Source organism: Scyliorhinus canicula, chromosome 19, assembly GCF_902713615.1.
Source record: "Scyliorhinus canicula chromosome 19, sScyCan1.1, whole genome shotgun sequence".
In the NCBI taxonomy this organism is placed as follows: Eukaryota; Metazoa; Chordata; class Chondrichthyes; order Carcharhiniformes; family Scyliorhinidae; genus Scyliorhinus; species Scyliorhinus canicula.
In genome coordinates this window covers 67,338,214-67,358,811 of record NC_052164.1, presented here as the reverse complement: position 1 = coordinate 67,358,811, position 20,598 = coordinate 67,338,214, and the positions used below count along the sequence as shown (strand labels likewise).

The 20,598-nt window shown below is 45.3% G+C and overlaps 1 protein-coding gene across 3 annotated transcripts in view; it reads left to right on the top strand.

The window, feature by feature from the left end:
- The first annotated feature begins 426 nt into the window (after positions 1 to 426).
- ei24 (EI24 autophagy associated transmembrane protein) overlaps positions 427 to 20,598 on the top strand; it is a 59,283-nt gene continuing 39,111 nt past the window's right edge. For all 3 annotated transcript variants that reach the window (XR_005458137.1, XM_038778565.1, XM_038778564.1), the window contains exons 1-5: positions 427 to 557; positions 4,039 to 4,187; positions 9,652 to 9,712; positions 15,294 to 15,360; positions 17,410 to 17,534. Coding sequence is in view for 2 of the 3 variants with exons in the window: in XM_038778565.1 (XP_038634493.1) it covers positions 516 to 557; positions 4,039 to 4,187; positions 9,652 to 9,712; positions 15,294 to 15,360; positions 17,410 to 17,534 (444 nt within the window). In the remaining variant the exon portion in view is untranslated. The remainder of the gene's footprint in view (positions 558 to 4,038; positions 4,188 to 9,651; positions 9,713 to 15,293; positions 15,361 to 17,409; positions 17,535 to 20,598) is intronic.

Below are 20,598 nucleotides of genomic sequence, written 5' to 3'. Positions count from 1 at the left end.
TCTCTCTCTCCTCCCCTGTCTCTCTCTTTCCCCCCCCCCCCGCGTCTCCCTCACCCATTTTCCCCCCCTCGCCCGCTTTCCCTCTCTCGCTTTCCCCCCCTCGCTTGCTTTCCTCCCCTTCGCCCGCTTGTGTCACTGTCTGTGCGGAGTCTGCACGTTCTCCCTGTGTCTGTGTGGGTTTCCTCCGGGTGCTTCTGTTTCTTCCCTCAAGTCCCGAAAGACGTGCTTGTTAGGTGAATTGGACATTCTGAATTCTCCCTCCGTGTACCCGAGCAGGCGTCGGAGTGTGGCGACTAGGGGATTTCAACAGTAACTTGTTAATGTAAGCCTACTTGTGACAATAAAGATTAGTATTATTATTGCCTCCATCATGCCCAGTCCAGTTCTGGTAGTTAATGTGATTGACCTAGTGATGTTTCTCCTCATCAGGTGGCTGAGCTTACTGCCAGCTCCTATAATGAGATGCTTCTGTGAAGCTGCTGTTGCTATGTTGTACAGTTGATGCTGCTCCGGCTATGGCTGATAGCGTTAGGACGTTCCTTCTGGATGTAGCTAAGGTGAGTACCCTTCATATTGTTAAGACTGTTCTGAGACACCAGGTCTGAGGAAAGACCCCAGAACACCAGAACTGGGGCAGAACGGTGGCACAGTGGTTAGCATTGCTGCCTACGGCACTGAGGACCCGGGTCCGAATCCCGGCCCTGGGTCACTGTCCGTGTGGAGTTTGCACGTTCTCCCCGTGTCTGCGTGGGTTTCACCCCCACACCCCAAAGATGTGCAGGTTAGTTGGATTGGCCACGCTAAATTGCCCCTTAGTTGGAAAAAATAATTGGCTACTCTAAATGTTTTTAAAAAAAGAACACCAGAACTGCAGGTTGCAGATGAAATACAGGAACATGAAATTCCAAATCTCTGGTCCATGCTTGGCTTGTGCAGTGCGAGTCTGTTTTGAACATTATGTTTGATAAATTTTCTATTTGGATTTGTATGTCACCAATCTGTTAAATTTCATGTGAAATGATTGGTCTTCCTGTGCTCAGAACTCTCCGTGCCACCCCAAGAGCTTTCTTCCCAATCTCTCTTGTAGGTGCTGACTTTAAAAAAATGTTTTATTCTATTCTTAAAGTTACAAAGCCAATGCGCAGAGTGGGCAGGGCAAGACCTTAATCCATCTTGTTGCTTGCTCCAAAAAACAATTTAAATTGAATCCAATTCATGAAGTCTACAAGAGAGACATACAACATCCAAGCTGACAAGAAAAGGCAATGCACCTCATTTTGGGCTTGAACATCCGGTCCTCTGCATAATGCCGTGGCATCTTTAACAAGCATCTTAATAGGCAGACAGGAGGGTTTTATTTAACGCTGTCTTGATCTTAGCCAAAATGCCAAAAATCGATCAGAAAATGCTGACTCTTTAGCGATGTGTTTCCACATCCGTTCTCAACTGGCTGGAACCTCACCCAGATAGCTGGTTTTAGTAGAAATTGAGACTTAGTCAAAATCATTCATAGCAACACAAGAAGGTTGTTCAGCCCGTCGAACCTATCCTGCCTCCACAGAGTTAATGGCTGGCATGCGCGTCTGTTCACCTCCATTTACCCCACATCCCTTAGTGGGGTCTGCACCAAGATAAAAAAATACTTTTTATTTCACTGAACGCCATCTGTCGTTTACTCAATTTTTCCATTGAGGTGATGTCTGTGTCACCAACATGTTCAATTTACAGTGACATCTGACTTTGAAAGAGGTGTCTTACAATGGGGTGTGTTTGGAACCTCACAGTTCATAAACAGGGAAGTGTTTACATTTCTACAGCATCCTCCAGATGACAAATGCTTCATGGCCAGTGAATTATTTTGAAATATTTTGACCCTATTACATGGTCATACTTGGCAGCCAATGTATGCGCAACACAATCCCACAAATAGCAATCAAACCAAGAGCTTTTATTTCTATGATGTCTTCAATGTAATAAAGATCCCAAGGTGCTTCACAGGAGCGTTAGAAAACAAAGTGTGACACCGAACCCCATAAAGAGATATTAGGTCAGATGACCGAAAGCTTGGTCACGGAGATAGGTTTTAAGAAGCATCTTGGAGGAGGAAAGTAAATTAGTAGGAAAGTAAATTAGTACGACGTGGAGATTTGGGGAGGGGATTCCAGATCATGGTGCCCAGAGCAGCTGAAGGCCACCAATGGTGGAGCAATTAAAATCAGAGATGCTGAAGAAGCCAGATTTGGAAAAGTGCAGACTTCTTGGGCGGTTGGAAGACATTTCAGAGATTGGGAGGGACAAGACCATAGAGAGTTTTGAAAATGAGAATGAGAATTTTAAAATCAAAGCATTGCTGAACCAATGGGAGCCCGTGTAGGTCAACAAGCAGCGGAGTGAGAGGCAAACAGGATTTGGTGTGAGTACAAATGTGGGCAGGAGAATTTTGTGTGACCCCAGTTAACTGAGGTAGGCTGTGGAAGGGCAGCCAGGCATGCATCGGAATAGTCAATTCTGAAGTTAACAGAGGCAAGGATGAAGGTTTCACCTGCAGCTGAGCTGAGGTGGGGGAAATTGGACAATGATAAGGAGATGGATTTTGGCAATCTCGGTGTTAAAATGATGTTGGAAGCTCATCTCGCAGTCAGATATGACAAAATAGTTCAAACAGACAGGTTTGGCCTCCAACTATTGCCAGGGACAGGGATGGAGTTGGTAGCTTGGGATAAGAGTTTGTGCTGGGATCAAAGACAATGGCTTCAGTCTTCCCATCTGCTGCTCATCCAGAACTGGGTGCTGCACAAGTGAAATGAAAAAATGATCTGACAGTTGAGAGAGAGGAAACTAGTTGAGCTTGAGGGAAGGATATTGGCCAAAACACCAGAGAACATCCGGTCCTCTGCATAATGCCATGGCATCTTTAACAAGCATCTGAATAGGCAGACAGGGAGGGTTTTAGTTAACACTGTCTGAGAAATAATACTCCCTAATTACTGCCGCTAGCCGCGCGACATCCTGCCGTGAGCCATGCAAACTCCAAATGAAAGTTTAACCTGAATTTCCATTAAATTTCCGTTAATTGGAATTTTAAGTGGCCCAGAATATTTTTGAGTGGGTGAAGACTGTTTCACAAAAGACACTGGGGATGTTATTGGACTGAAAGTGCCCTCTACGTATCCATAGAAACAAAGAAAAGTTACAGCACAGAAAAGGCATTCAGCCATCATGTCTGTGCTGACCAAAAGGAGAGAAAAAGGAAACTGTCCGCTCATTTCAGTCTCACTTCCCAGCACCTGGTCCATAGCTACGCAGGTTAAATATTTCAGGTGCCGCGCCCCCAACCAAGCTGTTCCGTACAGCTAAAACACTGGCATCAACCCAGCAATGTGGAAAATTGCCCAGGTTATGTCCTGTACACAAGAAGCAGGACAAACCCAATCCAGCCAATTACCGCCCATCAGTTTATTCTCAGTCTTCAGGTAAAGTGATTGAAAAGGTCATCAACAGTGCTATCAAATGGCAGTTGCTTAGCAACAACCTGCTCAATGACGTTCAGGTTGGGTTCCGCCAGGGTCACTCAGCTCTTGACCTCAGTACAGCCTTAGTTCAAACATGGACAAAGCTGAACTCCAGAGGTGAGATGAGAGTGACAGCCCTTTACATCATGGCAGCGTTTGACCATATGTGACATCAAGGAGTCCCAGCTAAACTGAATTAAATGAGAATCAGGGGGAAACTCTTCACTGGTTGAAGTCATACCGAGCACAACACAAAGGAAGTATGGTTGTGATTGTTGGAGGTCAGTCATCTCGGCTCCAGGTCATCACTGCAGGAGTTCCTCATCATAAGGTCAGAAGTGCGAATGTTCACTGTGCAATCTTCAGTGCTAAGCACCATTCATGACTCTTCGGATTTCGGCCTTGGGAGTCGCAGTGTCACAGTAAAACACCACATTTAGCATCTTGTTACGGAGGATAGCTGACTGATTAGTTAAGAGATAGAAAAGCTTTCAGTGCTCAAGAAGCCCACCTATTTTTATTTCAGGGGGTAAAAGATTCTGTCTTCGGAATACGAACCATTTCCAAGCTCGATGAGCGGATTCACCAGAAGCGGGAAGAACAGAGGAGGAAGAAGGAGCAGCGGAGCGTACTGGCGCATCGGAGGGCCCAGATTGAGGATAAGAGAGAGGAAAAGTGAGTAGACACTGGCTTCCTAATGGCAAAGCATTTTAAATATAGAGTGAGTGAGAAGCCTGCGTGTTTGAGTGGTCATGTTTACCATGCTATCACTGAGTTTGGTTTTGTCATTAACATTGGACTAATGCAATAAGGGCAGAAAGCTTAACTTCAATATTCGTTAAAAGGCATTGAAATTACAAAATGTATTTGTCTGAAATTCCGGGCTGTTCTTACACCAGAGGTGCTTTTATTTTTAGCAGGTCAATGTCTCCTCTAAAACATGAAGCAATTTGAGAGGAGCACTTAGTCCGTATCCATTTGGAACTCGCAGCATAATTACAGGGCCTGAATATTTCCTTTTACATTCACTGCCAGTATAGGATTCTTACCACGCAGAGGGAGGCCATTTGGCCCATCAAGTCTGCACCGACCCTCCAAAAGAGCACGCTACCTAGCCCCACACCCCTGCCCTATCCCTGTAATTTATCATGGCTAATCCCCTAACCTGCACATCTTTGGACTGTGGGAAGAAACCGGAGCACACGGAGGAAAACCACGCAGACACGGGGAAAATGTGCAAACTCCACACAGACAGTCATCAGAGGCCGGAATTGAACCTGCTGTGAGGCAGCAGTGCTAACCACTGTGCTGCCTTGCTTCACAAAAAGTCCAGATGAAGATTATGTGAAACTCAATATGATAGGAAGTTCAACATATTAACACTGCCTGTTGTGAACCATTTGGCTCGAGTATAAAGCAGGAAATGCTCACATGAGGGAGCAGAGGAGAACAGAACACCCGGAGGCCTTGTTCATAGTGGCCGGAGACTTCAACAAGGCCAACCTCAAGAGTGTACTGCCAAAATTCCACCAGCACATCTCCTGTCCCACCAGGGGCGACAACACTCTTGACCACTGCTACTCAAAAATCAAGGGCGCCTACCATTCCATCCCCCGATTGCACTTTGAGAAATCAGACCATAAGACGGTGCTCCTTCTCCCGGCATACCAGCTGAAACTCAAGCGGGAGAATCCAGCTAAGAAGGTTGTGCAGTGCTGGTCCGAGGAGACAGAAGAGCTCTTACATGACTGCTTAGAGACAGTGGACAGACCCATATTTAAGAATTCAGCGACCAACTTAAATGAGTATGCTGCCACCATCACAGACTTCATCAGCAAATGTGTGGACGACTGCGTGCCAAAGAAAGCAGTACGTACATTCCCCAACCGGACAACCATGGCTCAATCATGAGATCGACTCCCTACTGAAGGACAGATCTGAGGCGTTCAAGACAGACGACCCTGTCCTATACAAGAAGTCCAGGTACGACCTCCGCAAAGCCATCCGAGATGCCAAGAGAGAATATCAAACCAAGCTAGAGACGCAGACAGACTCTCAGCGGTTGTGGCAAGGACTAAACAACATAACTGGCTACAAAGCGAAGCCGAACAGTATCTCTGGCAGCAGCGCACCCCTCCCCGATGAACTCAATGCATTCTATGCTTGGTTCGAGCAGGTAACCAATAATCTGCTGTTGAGTGCCCCAGCAGCCCATAATTCACCCATACCCACCATCACAGCTTCCAAAGTCAGATCGGCATTCCTGAAAGTGAACCTTCGGAATGTGACGCGCCCGGACGGGATCCCTGGTCGTGCACTCCGAGCCTGCGCGGACCAGCTGGCAGAGGTATTCGCGGACATCTTTAACCTGTCCCTACTCCATTCCGAGGTCCCCACCTGCTTCAAGAAGACCCCCATCATACCTGTACCAAAGAAGAAGCAGGCAACGTGCCTCAATGACTACCGTCCAGTGGCCCTGACTTCAGTTGTAATGAAGTGCTTCGAGAGGTTGATCATGAAGCGCATCACCTCCATACTCCCAGAACGCCTTGATCCACTGTAATTCGCATACCGTTGCAAATGGTCCACATCAGACGCCATTTCCCTGGCCCTACACTCATCCCTAGAGCATCTCGAAAAAAAGGACTCCTACATCAGACTCCTATTTATTGACTACAACTCTACCTTCAACACCATAATCCCAGCCAAGCTCATATCAAAGCTCCAAAACCTAGGACTTGGCTCCCCACTCTGCAACTGGATCCTCGATTTTCTGACCAACAGACCACAATCAGTAAGAATGAACAACAACACCTCCTCCACAATAGTCCTGAATACCGGGGCCCTGCAAGGCTGCGTACTTAGCCCCCTACTCTATTCCCTATACACACACGACTGCGTGACAAAACTTGGTTCCAACTCCATCTACAAGTTTGCTGACGATACGACCATAGTGGGACGGATCTCGAATAACGACGAGTCAGGGTGATAGAGAACCTAGTGGAGTGGTGTAGCACCAACAATCTCTCCTTCAAGGCCAGCAAAACTAAAGAGCCGGTCATTGACTTCAGGAAGCAAAGTACTGTACACACCCCTGTCAGCATCAACGGGGCCGAGGTGGAAATGGTTAGCAGTTTAAAATTCCAGGGGATGCACATTTCCAAAAAATCTGTCCTGGTTCACCCACGTCAACGCTACAATCAAGAAAGCACAACAGCGCCTATACTTCCTCAGGAAACTAAGGAAATTTGGCATGTCCACACTAACCCTTACCAACTTTTACAGATGCACCATAGAAAGCATTCTATTGGGCTGCATCACAGCCTGGTATGGCAACTGCTCGGCCCAGGACCGCAAGAAACTTCAGAGAGTCGTGAACACCGCCCAGTCCATCTCACGAACCTGCCTCCCATCCATTGACTCCATCTACACCTCCCGCTGCCTGGGGAAAGCGGGCAGCATAATCAAAGATCCCTCCCACCCGGCTTACTCACTCTTCCAACTTCTTCCATCGGGCAGGAGATACAGAAGTCTGAGAACACGCAGGAACAGACTCAAAAACAGCTTCTTCCCCACTGTCATCAGACTCCTAAATGACCCTCTTATGGACTGACCTCATTAACACTACACCCTGTATGCTTCATCCGATGCCAGTGCTTATGTAGTTACATTGTACATGTTGTGTTGCCCTATTATGTATTTTCTTTTATTCCCTTTTCTTCCCATGTACTTAATGATCTGCTGAGCTGCTCACAGAAAAATACTTTTCACTGTACCTCGGTACACATGACAATAAACAAATCCAATCCAATCCAATGTAACCTTTGTTCACTGGAATGAAATTCTTCCATTAGTTCAACAACAAAAATCCAAAGGAATCCTATTTTGTGTTTGCACTGATGTTTTTACTAAAATTATTGGTGAGATGTATTGCGCCTCTTTGTGTCTCATTCACTGCTTTCATTTTTCCTAATACTTTAAAACTAATTACTGATATATTTGAATAAACTTCAAGTATAAAGTTCTTTAAACAAGAAAGATGATAATTATCACTGTTGTGACTTGCGTTCGAAAGGCATACTGGAAGAGGTGACAGGAGGACGAGTACAAAACAATTTCCTCTATAAATGAAGGAACCATCTCATAAATTCCATCATGAGTCTCCAAGAATCGCAACAGTGCAGGAGGCCATTCAGCCCTTCGAGTCTGCACGAACCTTTGAAAGAGCACCTCACCTAGGTCCATGCTCCGCCCCACCCCTGCAACCCCACCTAACCTTTTGGACACTAAGTGTCAGTGTAGCATGGCCAATCCAACTAACCCACACATCTTTGGACTGTGAAAAGAGACCGGAGCACTCAATACAAAGCAATCCAGGCACACTGCCAAATATTTGACTGAGTAACTATTGATGAGGGTATATAATTCAAAAGTTTGAGGAACCCAGTATAAAATGGAAACAAACTGAAACTGTTAAACAGCAAGGGCGCTTTGAACTGACTCCAAAGTTGCAGTTTAAATACAACCTGAACCCAGAATTGGGGTCTGGTCTGAAGCTGGAACAAAGTCTGCTCAGCGGATGGAGCTTCACTGCGTTTGTTTCAGAGTCAGTTTGGAGCTGAACACCCCAAAATACAAGTGTCGCAGTTAACTTCAAAATTTAACTTTACCCAATATTGTAGAGGATAATAAAATCTAAAAAAAATGGGAGTCTAAGATTAGCAATGTGGAAAATGAATAGAGTGAGAGCGACCGATAGGTCTTCCATGAGTAGGACAATAACTACAGCATTGGTGTCTGTTGCTGCACCTAGCAGTCTTCAGTTTGCCTGTTACTTTTATGGAAGACATATCAAACTGAGATATTTGTTGCTTTGTTCCACTATGGTGTGAAGAAAGGTTGGTCTGCAGCAGAATTTCTAGCAATCCCCACTGTCCTGTTCAACCAGCAACAAGCCTTCAACTTTATTCAATAATTGCTGGGGGCCACAGAAGCCAGCAAACCAATTTAAACGCCCAAGCTGTTTGGGTGAGTGTAAGTCACTGCCATATTGACTCAGCAGATATTGTCTAACGTGGCCTGTATCGACTCTATAATGAGCATAGGATATTATGATAAAGCAGGAATGAAAGTTTGAAAGAATAAGCAACCCAGAATGAGAGAAACCTGGAATAAAGAGAGCAAGAGTGCAGGAATGATCGAACCTGGAATTTACATTGGGAGGCTCCGCGATCATATTATTCCTGCTTTTTGTTATAAACACAACAATATGGAAGGACTTCATTTCCTACATTCACTAATTTTAACCCATCAGTTAACATGTTTGTGCTAAATTACTGTCTGCAACCCTTACATGGGTTGAATATTGCATTAAGATAGCACCTGATTGGAAGCCGGTGTGAATGAGCTAAATTGATAAAGTAACCGCTGCAGACACTAGGAGGAGGGATCTGCACAGATGTAGTCTCTCATTCTCCCATCAAAGTGGCAACGATCAGTAATTTGACTTTGTCCACCCTGCCCAGGGGTTCCTCGGCGCTACAGGTTAGGACATTAAATCACCAGGTAACAATGATGTGGAAAATGAATAGAGTGAGAGCAACCGATAGGTCTTCATGGGTAGGACAATAACTGCAGCATTGGTGTCTGTTGCTGAAACGTCACAGATACAGGACAGCCTGTATCATTGGTGTCTGTGTCTGTGGGATTGGAAATTCAATTGATGATTCTAGGTTGTTAACAATGAGGCATAGCCTCCAGACTAGTAGCAGTAGGATCAGCAGAGAAGTAAGATGACATTTTTACACAAGATGTGAAGATTCAGAACATTTTACCACTGCTTCAAATGCAGAATTTAGATTTTTAAAAGTTGAAGGAGCATTTAGAAGAAACAAGGAATGAGTATGGAAGTGCGCTCCTGCTAGACCGTTCCAGTCTGGAAACCAGTACAGAGCCTGACTGGCCTCACTATTGAAACTTTTATGACTTGCGTGGGAAACACTGGGTGGCACGCGTGCAATGTACAATGTGTGTGCAAAGAAGTAAAGTTAGCATGTATCTGTCTGTCGGAGTAAAGACCAGCCTCACATGCAGTTTTTTCCATCTAATCTGACGAAAGACATCTGCTACTGTTTTTCAGTGAGCCCCGAATAGCACACCGGATCGTGCAGTGCTGTGCCTGGAATGGAGGAATATTCTGGGTAAGGCCATTGTATTACTGTCGGGTCATCCAAAAGGATGGTGCTTCCAGAATGTGGTGAGCTTGACTTGGTTAACTTCCTTATTTTTACCTAAACCACAGCTGATTGAGCAACAAAACCTATATTTATCCACCAAAAAGTCTTATCTAGTTTAGTTTAACAAAGCTCAGCAACCTCTGTTTTATAAATGGTAAGAAATTGAGGACATTTATGTAATGTAATTGTTGATAGCTGATAAAAGAAGGCGTCTACACTCTCTGCCTCAGTTGTTAACTACGCCACATCACCACCTCGCAGCTGACATGTAATTGAAGAGAAAAGTTATGTCAGAGGTACAATAATACACCATTTTCTATTACAGCCTATAATTGCAATTGGCTGTTGGCTGTATTTGCAACTTTCTGTTAGCAGCTGTAATTGTGGATTGCTCTGGTACCGGCTGTAGTTGCAGATTGCTCTGTTAACGGCTGTAATTGCAGATTGCTCTGTTAATGGCTGTAATTGCAGATTGCTCTGTTAACGGCTGTAATTGGGGATTCTTCTGTTCCCGACTGTAATTGCGGATTGCTCTGTTAACGGCTGTAATTGGGGATTGCTCTGTTGCCGACTAATTGCGGATTGCTATGTTACCGACTGTAATTACGGATTGCTCTGTTAACGGCTGGAATTGCGGATTGCTCTGTTACCGACTGTAATTGCGGATTGCTCTGTTACCGGCTGTAATTGCGGATTGCTCTGTTACCGGCTGTAATTGGGGATTGCTCTGTTAACGGCTGTAATTGCGGATTGCTATGTTACCGACTGTAATTGCGGATTGCTCTGTTACCGACTGTAATTGCGGATTGTTCTGTTACCAGCTGTAATTGTGGATTGCTCTGTAACCAACTCTAATTGTGGATTGCTCTGTTACCAGCTGTAATTGCAGATTACTCTGTTACCGGCTGTAATTGGGGATTGCTCTGTTACCGGCTGTAATTGCGGATTGCTCTGTTAACGGCTGTTGTTGCGGATTGCTCTGTTACCGACTGTAATTGGGGATTGCTCTGTTACCAGCTGTAATTGGGGATTGCTCTGTTAACAGCTGTAGTTGCGGGTTGCTCTGTTAACGGCTGTAGTTGCAGATTGCTCTGTTACCCATTGTAGTTGCGGGTTGCTGTTACCAGTTGTGGTAGAGGATTCCTCTTACCGGCTGTAGGTGCGGATTACTCTGTTGCCGACTGTAATTGCGGATTGCTCTGTTACTGGCTGTAGTTGCGGATTGCTCTGTTACCGACTGTAGTTGCGGATTGTCTGTTACCGACTGTAATTGCGGATTACTCTGTTATCGGCTGTAATTGCGGATTGTCTGTTACCGACTGTAATTGCGGATTCCTCTGTTACCGGCTGTAATTGCGGATTCCTCTGTTACCGGCTGTAATTGTGGATTGCCCTGTTACCGGCTGTAATTGGGAATTGCTCTGTTACCGGCTGTAATTGCGGATTACTCTGTTGCCGACTCTAATTGCGGATTGCTCTGTTACCGGGTATAGTTGCGGATTGCTCTGTTACCGGCTGTAGTTGCGGATTGCTCTGTTTTTTTTTTATAAATGTTTTTATTCAGTTTTCATATTTTATATTGAACAAATTACAAATTGTTAGGAGAGAGAGAAAAAAAAACAAACACGCAAAAATTAACATACATATTTACAGGTAAGCATCTTCGTAGTAGTAACTGCGCCCCCCCCCCCCCCCCCCCCTCAACATGTTTATGTAGTTTGGTTTTGGGCCTTAGCTAGCCATCGAACCCCCGTAACGAACCTGTAGCCCCCCCCCCCCTCCCGCTACCTTCCCCCGACTATTCTTCCTCTTGTACATTGGCCACAAATAGGTCCCGGAACAGTTGCATGAATGGCTCCCACGTTCTGTGGAAGCCGTCGTCCGACCCTCGGATGGCAAATTTGATTTTCTCCATTTGGAGAGATTCCGAGAGGTCGGACAGCCAGTCCGCAGCTCTGGGCGGTGCTGCTGACCGCCAGCCAAACAGGATTCTACGGCGGGCGATCAGGGAGGCAAAGGCAAGGGCGTCCGCCCTCCTCCCCAGGAATAGATCTGGCTGTTCTGAAACCCCGAAGACCGCCACTATCGGGCATGGCTCCACCCTCACTCCCACCACTTTGGACATAACCTCGAAGAAGGCTGTCCAGTATTCCACGAGTCTGGGGCAAGACCAGAACATGTGGGCGTGGTTGGCCGGGCCTCTTTGGCACCGTTCACATCTGTCTTCCACCTCCGGGAAGAACCTACTCATACGGGTTCTTGTTAAGTGGGCTCTATGTACCACTTTTAGTTGCGTCAGGCTGAGCCTTGCGCACGTGGAGGTGGAGTTGACCCTATGCAGTGCTTCGCTCCAGAGTCCCCACCCTATCTCCATCCCCAGGTCGTCCTCCCATTTCCTCCTTGTTGCGTCCAGTACGGTGTCGTCCCTATCTACCAGTCGGTCATACATGTCACTACAGTTCCCTTTCTCTAGGATACTTGCGTCCAGTAGGTCTTCCAGTAGTGTCTGTCGTGGCGGTTGTGGGTACGTCCTTGTCTCCTTTCGTAGGAAGTTTTTGAGCTGCAGGTACCGTAGCTCGTTCCCCCCAGCTAGCTGAAATTTCTCTGTCAGTTCGTCCAGTGTTGCGATCCTGTCGTCCGTGTATAGGTCCCTGACTGTCAGTGTCCCCCCGTCCTGCCTCCACCTTTTGAAGGTGGCGTCGGTCAGTGCTGGTTTGAACCTATGGTTGTTGCAGATGGGAGCCCTGTTCGACATTTTGGTCAGGCCAAGTTGCTGCCGCAGTTGGTTCCAGGATTGGAGGGTGGCTGTCACCACTGGGCTGCTGGAGTGTTTTTTGGGTGGGGATGGGAGTGCTGCCGTGGCGAGGGCCCGGAGGGAGGTTCCCATGCAGGAGGCCTCCTCCGCACGCACCCACTCAGCTTCTGGCTCCTGGATCCATCCCCTTACTCGCTCGGCTGTTGCTGCCCAGTGGTAGAATTGTAGATTCGGGAGGGCTAACCCTCCCCTGGTTTTGTTTTTTGTAAGACCTTCTTTACGGATTGCTCTGTTACCGGCTGTAGTTGCGGATTGCTCTGTTACCGGCTGTAGTTGCGGATTGCTCTGTTACCGGCTGTAGATGCGGTTTGCTCTGTTACCGGCTGTAATTGTGGATTGCCCTGTTTCCGATTGTAATTGCGGATTGCTCTGTTACCGACTATAATTGGGGATTGCTCTGTTACCGACTGTAATTGGGGATTGCTCTGTTACCAACTGTAATTGGGGATTACTCTGTTACCGGCTGTAATTGGGGATTGCTCTGTTACCGGTTGTAATTGGGGATTGCTCTGTTAACGGCTGTAGTTGCGGATTGCTCTGTTAACGGCTGTAGTTGCGGATTGCTCTGTTAACTGCTGTAGTTGCGGATTGCTCTGTTACCCGTTGCAGTTGCGGGTTGCTGTTATCAGTTGTGGTGGAGGATTCCTCTGTTACCGGCTGTAGTTGCGGATTACTCTGTTGCCGACTGTAATTGCGGATTGCTCTGTTACCAACTGTAATTGCGGATTGTTCTGTTACCGACTGTAATTGCGGATTGTTCTGTTACCGGCTGTAATTGTGGATTGGTCTGTTACCGACTCTAATTGCGGATTGGCCTGATAAGGGCTGTAGTTGCGGATTGCTCTGTTGCCCGTTGTAGTTGCAGATTGCTGTTACCGGTTGTGATTGAGGATTCCTCTGTTGCCGGCTGTAGTTGCGGATTGCTCTGTTGCCCGTTGTAGTTGCAGATTGCTGTTACTAGTTGTGATAGAGGATTCCTCTGTTACCGATTGTAATTGCAGATTGCTCTGTTACCGGCTGTAATTGCGGATTGCTCTGTTGCCCGTTGTAGTTGCGGATTGCTCCGTTACTGGCTGTAATTGCGGTTTGCTCTCTTACCGGCTGTAATTGCGGATTGCTCTGTTACCGGCTGTAATTGCGGATTGCTCTGTTACTGACTTTAATTGCGGTTTGCTCTCTTACCGGCTGTAATTGCGGATTGCTCTGTTACCGACTGTAATTGCGGATTGCTCTGTTACCGGCTGTAATTGCGGATTGCTCTGTTACCGGCTGTAATTGCGGATTGCTTTGTTACCAGCTGTAATTGGGGATTGCTCTGTTACCGACTGTAATTGCGGATTGCTCTGTTACCGACTGTAATTGCGGATTGCTTTGTTACCAGATGTAATTGGGGATTGCTCTGTTGCACCAAATCTAGTGTAGCCTGCTCTCTGGTTTGCGCTCGAGTGCGCTGCTCTAAGAAACTGTCCCATAAGCACTCACTGAGTTCATCATCCAGGCAGTCTTTTCCAATCTCATTTGTTCAATCTTCTTGTAGATTAAAATTGCCTATGATTATTGCTGTATCGTTCTCAAGTCCCCAATATTTCTTCCTGTATACCATTTTAGGGGCCTATATATCACACTTCTGACTGTTACTATTTCTCATCTCGACCCAAACTGACTCTATGTCTTGATCTCATAATTCTGGTCAACACCCTATTGTACCAATGCCATCATAAGTTAACAAAGCTGGACCTTTTATGTTATTGCTGGGCAAAAATTGGCTGACATGTTTTCTTCAGCCAGTGCCTACACTGCACTGTCTTGAGGTGGTAACAACCTGTACATGCGTGTAATCGTGCTAAATGCATCTGAAAGAATACCAAATTCACACTCTACAGTAATATGTAAAACAATGCATAGTTCATTACAAAAATAGCAAAACTGTGATTACTTAATTGCCTAGCAAAATGCTCCTCGGGTAATGTATTGCTGAACAGGATCCCGGATCGTTCTTCTGCGGTCTTTATTAGATTGAATGTCATTGTAATCGTAGTTAGGGTTGTTTAATTTTCACAGGATCAAATTCCCTTTTCCATTTCCCAGCTGTTAAGATTAATGTGGTCTATAGCAGGTAACACACTAATGTTCTTCAATTAAACTCCTTTATCGATTGTTTAGAACAGGTTAAAACCATTGTTAAACTAGCAAACAAGAATTTTACATAAACATTTTAAACGATTCAATATGAGAATTGTGCAGTTGGTTTTCCCTTTCTGCATTTCGTCTCAGTATGGTTATTCTGATAGTTCCTTGTGTAAATGCAGTGTTATCCTGAGTCCGATAGGACAGAAAACTTCCACTTTTGCTCCGCGCATCTTTGAGGAATTGGCCCATCTCAACGAGGGTGGACGTTGAGTTAGAAGGGTGGAAATCAGGAAATGCTTCTTGTTCAGATGAGTTTTAAGGTTGGGCGGTTGGTGTTGCCTATAATGTGCTCAGGAACAGCCGGCTGACACTTGCCCAGAATCACCCATGCAGAATGGCCATTGGACACGGTAACTCGATGGCTGCCATCATTGCTTGAACAGAGAAAACTTGCCTTTTAAAGTTGGAAAAATATGCACTGTACTCATCTCTTCCTGTCGGGGCAATGGGCAGCATAAGCACGTGTAGCGTCCATTTTGTTGTAGTAAATATTTGTCAAGTAATGCTGTAACACCTCTGTGTCTCGTTCCCTCCACACAGCTGAGTATCCTGGTCTTCTACCGAGTCTTTATCCCTCTACTTCAAGCCATCACTGCACGTATTATTGGTAAGAAACTACTACCGTGAGAGAGAAGGAAAGTGTGTGGAGGTATTTCGTGAATCTGGGACAAGTAACTGTTAGCATCCCATGAGGAACTAAAACTTCCAATAAAGCTCCCTGGTTACTTGTTCAGTAAATGCATTGTGTGGAACTGACTGCGCAGACCTGGAAGCCCAGGTTCAACCTCTTGGCTGTGCCGAGTTATCTGAGCAATAGATTATGGTAGTTAAGGATGTTAACAGATATGGGCCAAAGTTTGTCCATGAAGGTGAAGTACAGATTGGCAATGATCTAATAGAATTGTGGAACAACTGAATGGCCCAGTCCTGTTCCCACCTGATCTCAGTCAGGTAAGAATCTATAATTGGTCCGAGGCGAGGGAATGGAAAAATGAATCCGGTTCTTTTCTCTGAACGCCGTCTCAGAGGCAGCATCTCATAGTCCATGTGTCTGAATGTCAGTTGAAGACAGAATCCTTCTAGGTTCTACAGCCAAATAACTTCGCCTGGACTCATCTAGACCCACATCTGAAGAATGGCCATTTATATGAATTGCCTTTGGTAAATCGATATTATCGGAGGAGAATAAGGAGTTTGGCAAATAAGGAGTGATTCTATTCTAAGGCAGTTGCAATCCTGTGACGTGCTTTGACTTCTTTATTTCAAGCCCCGTTTAGAGTTATAAGATTGGAGAATGCAACGTCATGTTGGGTTTTTTTTTTAATTTAGAGTACCCAATTCATTTTTCCAACTAAGGGGCAATTTAGCATGGCCAATCCACCTATCCTGCACATCTTTTGGGTTGTAGGGCTGAAACCCACGCAAACTCGGGGAGAATGTGCAAACACACGGACAGTGACCCAGAACCGGGATCGAACCTGGGACCTCGGCGTCGTGAGGCCGCAGTGCTAACTACTGCGCCACCGTGCTGCCCAGGCTACCTTTTCTGATACTGCCAAGTTAGAAGGGTGATCCTAACTGGGCAAACTTAGCCAGTGCTCTATGCTTTGTTGTAGTTTTATTTCTCACGGTGCTGGTCAGATACAATAGATTTCAGCAATCTTACCACGAGAGTGTTTGACACCAAGTCTTGGCTATGGCTAGTTCATAGAATCCCTACAGTGCAGAAAGAGGCAATTTGGCCCATCGAGTTGACACTGACCCTCTGAAAGAGCAACCTAACTAGGCCCACTCCTCCAGCCTATCCATAATTCCACCTAACCTTTGGACACTACGGGCAATTTAGCATGGCCAATCCACCTAACCCGCACATCTGTGGAAGGAGGCCGGAGAACCCGGAGGAAATCCTCGCAGACGCAGGGAGAATGTACAGACAGTGATCCGAGGCTGGAATTGAACCTCATGTGAGGCAACAGTGCTAACCACTGTGTCACCCTGCTGCCCCTATATCAATTGGACAGGGTGTGTCACTGTAAAAGATGGGGTGGGGAGAGAATTTAATTTCATAGTGGGCAATGGTAACTGGCCGGAATTTACCAGATCCCCCTCAGCGAGTTTTCCCACAGTGGAGACAGCCCAACAATGGCTGCCAGCGGGGCCCTCGGGTGTTACCAAAGTCAATGGCAATTTGCATGGCTTGCCCATCCCGCTGAAGGGGAACCCGCAGTGAGGGTTGACTTCAGTGGGACTGGAAGATCCTGCCCTCTATTTTCGGATATTTCAGTAGTTTGGGAACTCGAGCTTGATTATAGCTTCCATGTATGTCAGGGGAAATGCTATTTTTTTTTAAATGTCATTATTTATTAGTAGGGTCTTCTGCTCACCTCCACTCCATGTTCTTGATTCTTCCTGGAGCTATGTGGTTTCTACCTTATTTTGATAGTGTATGGTTTATTTGGGGAAATACTCGACTGTTTAACTCATTTCTTTGTTCCACATTGTTTCCGAACTTGCAGTTATATAAGTCAAGCATCCACAAACTAAAAGCTAAGCATCAGGCACCGTTGGCCATTAGTAAGAAATCTCTCGGTTTTATACTGTGTTGAAGTTGCTGATTTTTGTCTATTTATGTAAAGCAGTGTTTTCGCCTGAACAGGTGATCCCTCATTACATGGAGATGTCTGGTCCTGGCTGGAATTCATCCTGAACTCCACTTTCAGTGCATTGTGGATATTGCCCCTCTTTGTCCTCAGTAAAATAGTGAATGCCATCTGGTTTCAGGTAAGTAAATCTCAGCCACAGGGCAGACTGTCACTGCAGATTGTTTAATTATAATCTTGATATTGTGATTAACAAGCCTTCAATGTCAACTGCCTTTAATATCGGTAACCTAAGGTACTTCATGGCGGCTTGGAGTACAGACACCAGAGATGGAACAATCAGTCGGGGTGACATTAGTCAGAGGTTGGTTTTCAGGAGGGTTTTTAATGAGGAGAAGGTCGTTGGGGATGGGGAGGGTCTCACCAAGGATCAATTTGATAAGGGTGTAATAGCAATCGCTAGATGCTAGCATAAAGCTGGTACTAGCACTGAATAAAGGTCATCTTAAAATAGAACAGTACATTTATAAATCCGTCCCAGGAAATTATTTAAAAGGTATGGGTAGAAATTAAAACTGCAGCACCAGATTTAAAGGAACAATCCCAGAATATCAGTTCCGCTACTACTTTACCGAACAATTCAAAAGTGTTACAAAGATTTATTTTGACAAAGGTTTATGGAATTCACTTGTTTGCAATAACCCCTCCAATTGTAAATCACACCAGGTCCTACAGACTTAACTATATGGCAAGAAAGAAAACTAAATGAGTAATTCAGAAAGTTTGTTAACCATTAAAAGGCAACAAGTCAAAAAGCAAAGTGTCAATTAACAGTCAGAGGAGAAAGCTTAACTTTTAACAATTAAACAGACTCAACCACCCTGCACAGACCAAGACATGAAGTGACAACTCTGAAAACATGGATAGCATGTAAAAACTATGCCCCCAAATATGGCTTCTCGAGACCCTTTTGTTATACCTTAAAGATGTTGAAAGCCCGCCTCAGCCAACTGTTGGAAAATGGCCAATTGGTTTATACATTGTCAATAATGAAATCTGTCAGCCATTGGTTTTTACCTAATTATGCACATTGTCTTAACTTTAAAATAATTGTTTCTCTTAGCCTAAGTGTCGACCAATAGTTGCTTAACATAATTGTCTATCATTTATAATCGAGACATAGGGCGGCACGGCGGCACAATGATTAGCACTGCTTCCTCATGGTGCCGAGGACCTGGGTTCGATCCAGGCCCCGGGTCACTGTCCTTGTGGAGTTTGCACATTCTGCATGGGTCTCACCCCCAGAACCCAAAGATGTGCAGGGTAGGTGGATTGGCCATGATAAATTATCCTTTAATTGGGGAAAAAAACGAATTGGGTACTCTAAATTAAAAATATATATATTTATAATCGAGACATCTTAAAATGTAACCTATTAATTCCTTCAGTCGAGGTTAACAAAAGGTCTAAATTCACGTTTTCTTTTCAGCCTTTCTGGGAAAGGAGCATCTTCCAATTCTCATGACATTTAAGAATCATATTAAAATCAAATTTTAAATTATTAAAGTTATAAACTTTTTGTGTTACAAATTACGTTACCAACTTTACAGATACATTTATCAATGAATTAGTTCTTTAATTGCCTCACAACTAAAGCTGTCTACTTAACTAATTTGGCTGGTTTCCAATAATGTTGGCTTAGTTTTTTTTTAATGGCTATTGTCAGTTTGACACAAAATGTTAAATAACATTAACTCAGACTACGAAATGGTAGTAACACTAAAACAATTGACAAAACTGATGTTGGATATTAATTTTCCAAAGACGCTAGATAAGTTTCCTTCTTTGGGCTGTAGGAAACACCAACTAATTGATTCTTTGGCGTCGAGAACTACGGTGTATTTTAGTCATCCGAGGGTCCGACTCATTTGAGTCTCCAAACAAAGCTATTGAGAAATTTATGCCAGCTTCTGTTTATCCAATATCGAATGTACATCACACATCCCATCACCCCAAAGTCAGGTTAGATCGAATTCATGAATGGCACTCCATGTCCAAGTCAAGATTGATGTTCCTTCAAAGCTGTGCAGCTTTGCAGCACCCAGGGCAGAATGGTAACACGGTGGTTAGCACTGCTGCCTCACAGCTCCAGGGGCCCCGAGTTCGATTCCAGTCATGGGCTACTGCCTGTGTGGAGTTTGCATGTTCTCCCTTTATCTGCGTGGGTTTCCTCCTGGTGCTCCGGCTCCCTTCCTTAATCCAAAGGTGTGCAGATTAGGTAGATTGGTCATGCTAAATTTCCCCTTAATGTCCAAGGCTAGGTGGCGTTACGAGATATGGCGGAGGAGTGGACCTAGGTAGAGTATTCTTTCGGAGCGTTGGTGCAGATGGGTGAAAGACCTCATGCACTGTTGAGATTCTATGATTCTAGATATATCAGCTCAGGCTGATAATACATCATCCCCTTTAAGCTGCTACATGTGCGCAGTCACGCATAAAAATTGATGGCCCCAAGCATTTAAATCAAAAGGCTGCACACAACAATAACCAAGTAAGCTAGGGTCTTGGTCAGGATGATGTGTACGTTGAAGGTTAATTTGTTTGCATGAACAATGTCTTGGGTGGTGGAAGTTGTGGGTTTGGGAAGTGCTGTTGAAGAAGCCTTGTTGAGTTGCTATAGTTCAACTTGGAGATGGTACAGACTGCAGTGACTGTCATGGACGGCTGGATCTTTAAGGTGTTGCATGGGCTGCCAATCTAATGGACTGCTTTATTCTGGATCGTGTACAGCTTTTTAAGTGTTGAAGTGGAGAAGTGAAAAATATTCTGTCACACTCCTGACTTGTGGCATGTGTGGTGGACAGGCTTTAAGGAATCAGGAGGGCGAGCCACTTGCCACAGAATACCCAGTCTTAGATATGCTCTCGCAGCTAACGATCTAGTTGAGCTTCTGTCCAAGGTGCCACCTCCCGGTGGGCAGCACGGTAGCATTGTGGATAGCACAATCGCTTCACAGCTCCAGGGCCCCAGGTTCGATTCCGACTTTGGTCACTGTCTGTGCGGAGTCTGTACATCCTCCCCGTGTGTGCGTGGGTTTTCTCCCGGTGCTCCGGTTTCCTCCCACAGTCCAAAGATGTGCAGGTTAGGTGGATTAGCCATGATAAATTGCCCTTAGTGTCCACAATTGCCCTTAGTGTTGGGTGGGGTTACTAAGTTATGGGGATAGGGTGGAGTTGTTGACCTTG